Source organism: Toxotes jaculatrix, chromosome 2, assembly GCF_017976425.1.
Source record: "Toxotes jaculatrix isolate fToxJac2 chromosome 2, fToxJac2.pri, whole genome shotgun sequence".
NCBI classification, from domain to species: domain Eukaryota; kingdom Metazoa; phylum Chordata; class Actinopteri; family Toxotidae; genus Toxotes; species Toxotes jaculatrix.
The window spans coordinates 24,376,197-24,385,903 of NC_054395.1; the positions used below are offsets into that span (position 1 = coordinate 24,376,197).

A 9,707-nucleotide genomic window follows, 5' to 3' on the forward strand; every position below is an offset into this window, starting at 1 on the left:
AAGCAGCTTTCCCCATAACTCTTAGCAGACAACAGACAACCAACACACTGAGGCATTGTAAAGGAGCCATGGTAATGATTCATATTGAAAAATATGACTAATCCACATTTTAAACACAGCGAGCAAAAGAAAAAATCCCTAAGTAACTGAGTGTGAGTCTTTCTTGACCTTTAGCAGAAATGACCAAAATGCATCTGAATGTGTTTTCTACAGAAAGCACTTTTTTTTTTTCGAACAGAAAGCAAAAGTTATTGTGCTCATATATTCCTAGAATTTTAGAGCTGAACTGAAGATGCCACATTGGGTTCTGGGATTTTCTGGCATTCCACAGAGCAAACAATTAACTTCTCTCTTACTGGGTAAACTGGTAGTGAAATTGTAGGGTGGATCCTTTTTGGTAATAAGCCACCCCCTATGTTTGGAGTATGAATCTGACACTTGGTCAATCCTTGAGCATTGCCCGTTTAATCAAGAAATCATTCTGCAGATTAATAGAAAAGAATTGTTACTTGTAGGCCTACAATATATGACATTTTTAACAGAGTATATACCTAATTACTTGATTACTTGTGTACAATAACAGTTCATGCTGTAAGATCTGAGGATGCCACTAGCTGAAGTGATGTTTTCAATGTTCTGCAGTTCCTACTGGTCACCAACAGAGGCTGACATAGATCACAGATACTTAATATTAAAACACATGAAGCAGAACGAAAATCCAAAGTTTGTGAGGTTTTCTCAAAGTAGAAATGTAAAGCTGACATGAGCTTCAGGAAGCAACAGAAGAGGTTAAGGTGCAGCAAAGGGATCATGACGGCAGGACAAGTCGTTCTAACAATATTTTACAGCAGTCACAACACCTGTCTGTGTCATTTAGCCCCTCGGTCCTTCTTAGATCATGGATGAAACTCTCCGGCCTCTCTGGCATCTCTGTCTGGGATTCCCCATGGGAACAAGCTGCTCCTAACATCAACTTTCATATAAGTCAACCTCTGACTCAGCGCTCTTTCACAGGCACTTTGCTTTGACTTTCTTTTGACAATGTCAAACTCTTATTCTACAATTTAAACATATTCTATTCACAGTTTCCATAAACATGAATGCTAACACAAGCCGACAGACAATCTGCAACGTACTATAAATATACAAGACCTTAATAATAACCATGTATTTGATATTGCAATATGCGGAGAGATTCTGATAAGTGATAAAAATGTCAGCCATACTGAAATATATAAGACCGTAATTTCTACTGGGGATGAGGTGGAGGGGCTTCGAAATCCTAATTTTACTTTTCAGTTTCAGGTTGATTTTCTCACTAAAATCTCACAGGGTTCTCCTACTGCCCAGCTCCATGGTCCAGATGAGAAAGAAAGAGAGGAACAGGTAAAAATGTTCTTATGCAGACACACTTCAGGGTAGAAAACAAACTTCAGTTTCTCCGCATTTATTTATAATTTAATCTGTATTTTTAGCTACAGTTAATATTATTCTAAAGAAATTCTTGAATAGAACATTAATCGAATGTAAAGCAAGGTCAGAGGAAGTAGACTGATTTAAGTGTGTATAAAGATTCACAAAATATCAAGTACTGAAAGCTGGCGTCAAATTTTTGATCAAAATCTTAGTCTCTATTATTGGATCAAATATTTCCTGACTTAAATCAGATTTTTGTTCATTTCAAACCTTTTATTATTTGGGCAAAGCTCTTGCACATGTCTTTGTATATATAAATGCAAATACATTACTGTACATGAAACATTTGTCTTATATTAAGTGAAAAAGGTTGCTGTAGAAAGACAAGTTTATGTTGAGCAAAGTAAAAAGTTTCATTTTGAGAAACTACATGGCTTTAAATGAAAACTTTGAACAATCCCCAGCTTTTGTCAAATGTTACTCCATGCAACAGAAAGCATAAATCTCCAAGACCTTCAACCTCAATGTGACTGTTGCATAAATATTTATAGTTGATTTACATGCCAAGTACACCTGTAAAAAATGATCCCCCCAGCTCTCAGCTTCAGATATAACACATCCACTGCTATATTTATACAGCTTATTTACACTGCATAGAAGACCAGTTTCACCGCCTGTCTCATATCTATATTAGGCACAAAAAGTCTGGCACATCGTCTGCAGCAGCCCGAGTGTGCTGTCAAGCTGATACGGAGACAGCAAGAAAACAAATAGATCTGTGAACGCTAAGCTGACATTTTGTCACACTTCAGATTTCAAATTTAGATACGGCAGGGGCAGCAGCCATGACAAGACATCACACAAGTCAATAATCTATCTAACTAAATATAAACACTTTGCGCAACAATGTCTCACAACACAGTCATTGTGACTATTATTATGCTGGGTCATCCTCATGTGATTTGGGAAGAGGAAGCGGGATACCTTCAATCGAAACAACTGTTCAGACGACTTCACATATTCCAAGAGAAACAACGTTAAATAAAAATATTCTGTGATTCTCCACAGACAGCGCTGGTACCTCAGTTATACTGGGACAGACTACTGCTCTGCCAGCAAAAACACAACACAGCTCAGATTCAGCCCGCGTATGTGTAACAGTGTAATGGCATTTCACTAATGAAGAAATTGAAGAAATTAGTTTAAAAAATGCAGAACTGGGTTAAAGGTTGGGACTGACCGAGATGATGGTTTTCTTCCCCATCTTGTGTTTTGGCCGAGCTTAGAAAAAAGGAGATATGCTAAAAATCTGCAATGACATGTCGAGAACCAGAGGGGGGAAAAAAAAAATAAGCGGAGTCCACCAAACATCTGCAATAAGAGCTCTGTCTGAACACAGTGGTGTACTGTCCTCTGTATGTTTCACCCTGACAATGAGGCCATGTATTACTACCTCTGAACACAACACAACGCAACAGAGACGTGTAGACACAAAAAAACAAAGATAATCAGACTGCATTCTGCTAATAGATGTATTGTCGTCATCACCGTCATCATCATCATCATCATCATCACACAGGCAATGTGGTGAGTCTCATAACAGTAAGGTCACAGCTGAAAAGTGTTTCATTATATACAAAAATCATCCAGAAAAGGTGCTCATGGAGTTTCATCATAACTTAAAAATAAAACCGGTTATATTTTATTAGTCAGTAACTCTTTAGAGACCAAAATATTTTGTTACTTAGCTATATTTAGCACACGTTTTGTAACTGAAATCAAAATGCATGACTTAAGTTCTGAGATTATTTCAGGTCACTATCAGGCACTTTAAAGAAAAATAACTTCATACTCTCTGTTTACTCTCTGTGTTCCTTAAAGGAACAATCTCACACATTATGTCTTGTTTTAAACGCCAACTTGTGGTTTTACAGAAGTCTTGCTGTCATTCTGAGGTTGTCATGCAAACAGCAGAGACTCCAGGAAATCACTGTGCCTGGCCAAGAAAAAGTTTGGCACATGACCCCCTCACAAAATTACAACACAGTGTTTTTGCACTTTGGTGCAGACTTAAAAAAAAAAAAAAAAGACGTAACATGTTAATCTGTGAGCTTTAAAAGTTTTTAACTTTAGACAGAGCCAGGCTAGTTTCTTCCCAACACTTACAGTCTTTTTGCTAAACTAAGCTAACCATCTGCTGGCTGCAGCTTGATATTTAGCGTACATGTATGACAGTGGCATCAATCTTCTCATCAAATTCTCGGCCAGAAAGCTAATTTGCATATTCTCCCAAAATACTGAATTTATGACTAAACCACCTACACAGATAATAAGCAATAGCATCTGAATTTAGCACCATATAAAAACAGACATATCAGACAGCACGCTCACTGTGCAGTACTTCCAAAAAAAGGGTGAAAGGTCAAATCAGACCACATAGACCTGACTCAGCTCAGTGTTGATTGTTTGGAGAGGCCTAATGCACCAAAGCTGAAAATAGATGTCTAATAAGTCAGTACTGTAGTGTTTGAGTTTGTTTTCATGTCCTGAGACACCAGAGGAACTAGTCACTGTTGCTTCGTTTATTGTACGAAAACATATCAGCTTTGTTAGGATTTCAGAGCACTGTCTCCAACCACCACATGCAGAATATCACTTCAGTTTGCCAAATCCTAATTTAATTTACAGAAAGGCCTACACTTGTTCAAAAACCAGAGTCTGTCTGTTTAAACTCCTGGAGCTCTTTTCAGGTGCTGAGTTGTTGTCTCGGTGAACACAACCATTCAGCCAGTGAATTGTAACTCTAAACTTTTTGCCTTGAATTTTAAAAGCAGCTCCACTCCTCCGTTACAATAACCCTCTGTATAGACTGATTTTGGGGTTTTGACCAGAAATTACCTTAAGTAACTTAAATACTAACAGAGTATTAATGGACAAATCAGAATAGCCATTGTTCTAATCATTTAGAAAATATTTCTTTGGAGAGTTTTAGGAAAAAAAAAACCCCATCCATTTGCTTGAACAGAAGCACAAATAGTCATAGTCATAAGTGAGGCTGAGCAGCATCTCATCAAACTCTGACCTGTCTGCTCCTCAACGAGCTAATATTTGAAGTTGATGTTGACAAGACAACACCCAAGCGTTGCATAACTTCATGCCAGCAGGATAACCATAAGGAATGAGAGACAAGTTGAATCCCCACTCCAAGGCTCAGTGCCGGGACCAGCTCCACTAACATCAACGGAGGAGCCTCACACATGGACGGACACTGGACAAGACTCAAAAAGTCTGCAGTCTAATTATCACCTAAACACAAAAACCGCTGCAGCGTGGGAAATAACTGTCCACAGCCAAACAACTGACCTGTTTTTCAAGGGTTGACTCTTCAATTCGTAATACGTTTTTGGTTCCTCTTGAAACTCCTCTCCAACCTCAAAGTCGGGAACAATTCCCGATTCGGACTGCATGCTTACAGATGTCAACTTCTGGAAACGTTAAACCCGTAAAAAAAACAAACAAAAAAAAAACAAAAAACACACAACCCAGCCAGACGATATCTGTGCCGCCGTACTTCGCACAGTACCAACCACTGTCAACGCAAGCCGCCTCTGTCCAGGACCCAGAGCTCTGTAGTCCTGCACGGCAGCGAGCGCAGCGCTGCCAACGGGCTGCAGGCGACGCACGAACTACAAGTACCAGGAAGCGCCTCGGCTGTCAGTGTCAGCATGGTTTTCATTGGTTGCAACATCCGAGGGGGATTTTGCACGGTTTTATTTACGCGCAGTGAAACTCGAGCTTCCAAAAGTTTCGTTTCCCTTAATAACATTTAATGATCAGTGTGAGCAGCTGTTACAGTTCGGTCTAATTAAATAGATGCACACACAGTGATTTTTTAAAATTTTTTCGAATGAATGCTAAACATACAGTGAAGAAAAAAAAAAAATACACACCCACACACAGATTAGAATATAAACTTACTATCTGAACATTCCTATACATTTTAACAAAAAAAAAAAAAAAAAAACCCAAAACAAAACAAAACAAAACAAAAAAACAAAAAACAAAAACTGAGCCTATGAGAGGGAAAATAAATAAATGGATGGTTAATTATTATAATCCTCCCAGCGCACAGTGCATGTGAACTGACATAGAAGAACCACTACAAGATGAAAATATAAATCAGCCTCTAATGATTTCATGTTCAGTAACACAGGAGGATTTCCGTACACGCATCTCTGTTAAGGATTCCACTTAATCCTCTGGCAGGTCCTTTGAACAGTGCATCTACTCAGTGATTCGCGGCTACGTTTGCACCAAAACAACGCGAAATAAATCTCAAAGTCATACCCGAGCAGCACCTCATTACACTGTTAATAATTTATAGCCCTTAATCGTGCAGTTGTCTCATTGATTCAGCAGTTCAATCGGATATTTGTGAAAACATGCAGCCATTGCACCCAAATTAGAACAAACCTGGAGACTCTGTCGACCCTCATGTCTGTTTCACTCCGTTTCCTGTGCAGACAGACTGACCTGGCTTTGCTGCTCGTCTCCTTCTCAGCCTCCTCTCACCAAGTTTGGTCTCCTCAGCTGGACTACCACTTGGGGGTAGTATAGAGCTAAGAAAGCCAGTTCTGTGCCGTGGACCCATGGGGGGCACCCTCTATTACAAAATGGAAATTCAAGTTCAATATTTGCATTCACCTCATCCTGCTGAACTGGTTTAAGTCTACATTTTACCAATGCAAATATCATGCAAATATGTTTCGGCTGGAAAGAACAGACTTAAAGACCATAAATAAACCTTTTTAATGACATGATGATGATGATTTAAAACAGTCATAGCTGGAAGGAACCAGAATGTGTTTGTTTTTTGTTTTGTTTTTTTCATTTCAAGGATAACCAATATTTAATTTTTGTTTGCCACAGAAAAACAAACTCAGATACAGTCAGAAACAGTCAGACTGGGAGTCATGATGCAGGAGTTGCAGGGTTTCACACTCAAAGAGGACAGAGTCAGACACACAATAGCCTAGACAACACATATTATTCTGGGTGCTGTGGGGTGAATAGAGACACTGATTACCCAGGGCCTCCAGCTGAGGGAGGCCCCCATACTTTGTAGACTACAATACCCTTTGTAATTCCTCAAGTGGGTTTAGAATATAAATATTTGATTCTTGTGATACAGTATTCACACTGCTCTGTCTTTGAAGCACAATTTGATTAAAACCAACAAAAAATGTCATCCTGACTTTATTGTAATGCAACAACAAAACAAGCAAAAAACAAAATAAATCTAGATACATACAAAAAATGAATGTTTGAGACAGTTTGGGTCAATATCGCAGATTTGGGCAGTGGTGGCATGTGACCAAGAACCTTTTCACTCAAGTGCTGTACTTAAGACCATTTGTTGATACTTTTACTTCACATTACTTTTACACCACATTTTATTTGACTGCTATATTATGAAGTAATTTTGAAGATTAGGACCATACTCACAAAACATTAGATCAACCTTTGAAATGATGTATTTATGGACTAAATTACAGTATGTAAATTAGTTCTAATTAGCTCCACCACAGCCATCTAAAACGTTGAAATGCAGCTTACACATCATGCTGCATACACATGCATTAACAACAACAGTCCAAATATATAAAATAGCAACGGGTTATAAACAGTAATAACTAATCAGTCTGCTAATGTGCACATAGCCAATAATTCATGAGCGAAGGCTGCAGACCGCAAATGAATGACAGTCAAAGTCCAGCATCATATGTGCCATGAGATAACTCAACATGGACTTAATTATAAGAGATAATACATCATTGTTTACACAGTGTTGTGCTAATTTAATAAGCAGTGAACGCCAGAGCAAACATTGCTGGCTAATGACACAGAGCATGAACTGAAATGTAGGCCAGCAACAGCAGAGAAACATTTCTACTCAGGTGTGAACAGACAGTCCTCTTTACCTCTGTTTTGACTCACGCCTCGTTCACGTGAGACAGGTGTCATCAGTGTCATCAGTGACCTGCAGCCGTTTGCCACAGATGTCAATGTATGCTGATGTCAAAACTAGATCCTGGAATATGAGCCCTGGGTGTCCGGTAGTTCCAGGACACCAGTGAAGGCTTATGTTTACATGTTGTCACTCACTGATTATTTTGTCCTGCAAAGAAAACTTGAACATTGTCAAGAAACAGGCCCACAGGTCTTTACCCTTTTTGACTGCTGATCTGACAAAATGTTAGCTTGGGCCTCAAGGAATAATGAGGCTGTTTTTCACTATTTTCTGACATTTTACTCTAAGCATTCAGTCAATTATAAAAGAAAATACTCGTCCTACCCATTACTAATTACGGTAAGTATTGGCTGAATTGTTACATTACTTCTATGGTGGAAAAACACTACCTTGCCTGAAGTTTTTGGTGTGTTTATCACGTGAAGCACAGTAAAATGGATGCATTGTGTCATTTGTACGGCAGATTGAAGACACAGTTGACGTTTCAGCGATTAACCACATGTAGACCCAAATGATATGGAGTAAACCTGGGGCTTTTATGGCCTCTGGATGTCTGAGGACCTAGTAACTCAAAATTTGTATTCCCAAAAAGTACAAGTTGTAGAAGTAAAATAATAAAAGTAGTTGTGACTCCTATCACAGTCTTAAATTTATACACAGTTTAGCTGACTCAAACCTCGTGTTGTAAAATGTACTGTAAATGTTTACATCGCTGGTAAGAGATTTACATGCTAGTCGTTAAAATGAAAACACTGTCTTGGAGGTACCCCTAGTTCACTGACTGTGTTAAAGTACAGCTTGCCATTGATGATAGAATTAAATTCCTAATGAGGGTAACGAGGCTAATGAGGGAATCCTATTCTTTTGTTTACATGAGCATTTTCCTGCGAGGAGGAGGCTCGCTGGGCAGATGGTTTTGGGGGATCTTAATGAGATATTTATTCAAGTCTGATGTCAAAAATCCAAGACCAGGGGAGGGGGGGTCTATAGCATTTACTGTAGACCGTGAGGACATGCAGTGGTAACAGTGCAGTTCTTTATTGCAAACTGTAGGTCATCAGTTCATCTCAATATTTAACTGTCTTAGTATCTGTTGTGAAACAGAGTTAAATATTATATGGGGACCTTAACGAGGATGCTGTACCCATTTCTTTTGGAAAATTACCAGCTGAGTAAGAGTAAAAGCAGTAATGAATATTTCAGGAGCACCGTCACTCCTGAGCAGGATTGAATATCACACGTGGAACAAACACCTATAATCTGGATCAGCGGTATTGTGTCTTTTGATTCGCACGTCAAAGATGTTAAATGATATGTAGAGTGACATAAACAAAACTGGTGGCATAATTACAGCCAACAAACTGGTAATATTGCTAAGCATATTGTCTGCACAGCTTACGAGGCCTACAGTAACATTCGCAAAGAGATGACTGAGTGAATGTGGTTTTGCCTGTGAACAATGTGCTAACTTTCTGTTGTAAATTGTGCTGAATGTTGCTGGTGAAAAACGTGTTAACTTTCTGTTATAAATTGTGCTGAATGTTGACCCAGTGTAGATCAGCTTGTTCTGCAGGTTGAGCTCTAAAGCCCTTTAAATATGGCTCTGGATATTTGGCAATCAAATAGGCAGAAAAAACCCCTCAGAGTCCCCGATATACAAAACATCAAATAATAAAGATGTTTGAAATGTCAGTATGAAAAGCATCATTTACTGTGTTTTGTCAGTTGTGTGGCATGCTAAATACATCCTCCTCAGCAGCTGACATTTTTCATCACTTAGATCCTGTTTATTGCCATAAGTCAACATATATGTGAAGAAAAAAAGCTTTTGTGCAAATACAGTGGATCCCAGCAGGCTGAGACCTACATTAAACGCCTGTTGACTGGAATTCTGAGAATCTACTTCAGTCACACATACTGCCTTAAAAGACAAGCAATACGATGGAAAATCTAGTTTTAAAATACTGTAGGACTACAGTAGGACATACTGAGGTGTATTATTTTCTGGATGAACTGATAGTTATCAAACAAGGCTGGTGAGGCGAGGTCACATTGCTACCTCCGCCAAAGACCAGTCACACATATAGTCATATGAGAATCTAGGGGAAAAGTTAAAAAACAAAAACAAAAAATAAACAAGTAAATCGATTATTTTTGAATACAGACATAATATATATAAGCATTTTCCGTGTGAATCTGCAAATTGAGATTTTTATTATTTCTATGTTTTAATCTCTGTTTTTTTTCATATGTTCATATG

At 38.5% G+C, this 9,707-nt stretch overlaps 1 protein-coding gene across 8 annotated transcripts in view; it reads right to left on the bottom strand.

Moving 5' to 3' along the window:
* The window catches only part of LOC121190406 (microphthalmia-associated transcription factor-like), a 30,059-nt gene extending 24,106 nt beyond the window's left edge, over positions 1–5,953 (bottom strand). For 6 of the 8 annotated variants that reach the window (XM_041051187.1, XM_041051137.1, XM_041051119.1 and 3 more), the window contains exon 1: positions 4,780–5,021. In XM_041051187.1, the coding sequence (XP_040907121.1) occupies positions 4,780–4,883 (104 nt within the window). In that variant the 5' untranslated portion in view covers positions 4,884–5,021. Of the gene's footprint in view, positions 1–4,779; positions 5,022–5,889 lie in introns of those variants that run through there. The other 2 variants (XM_041051170.1, XM_041051161.1) reach the window with 2 other exon arrangements.
* Between the last annotated feature and the right edge of the window lie 3,754 nt (positions 5,954–9,707).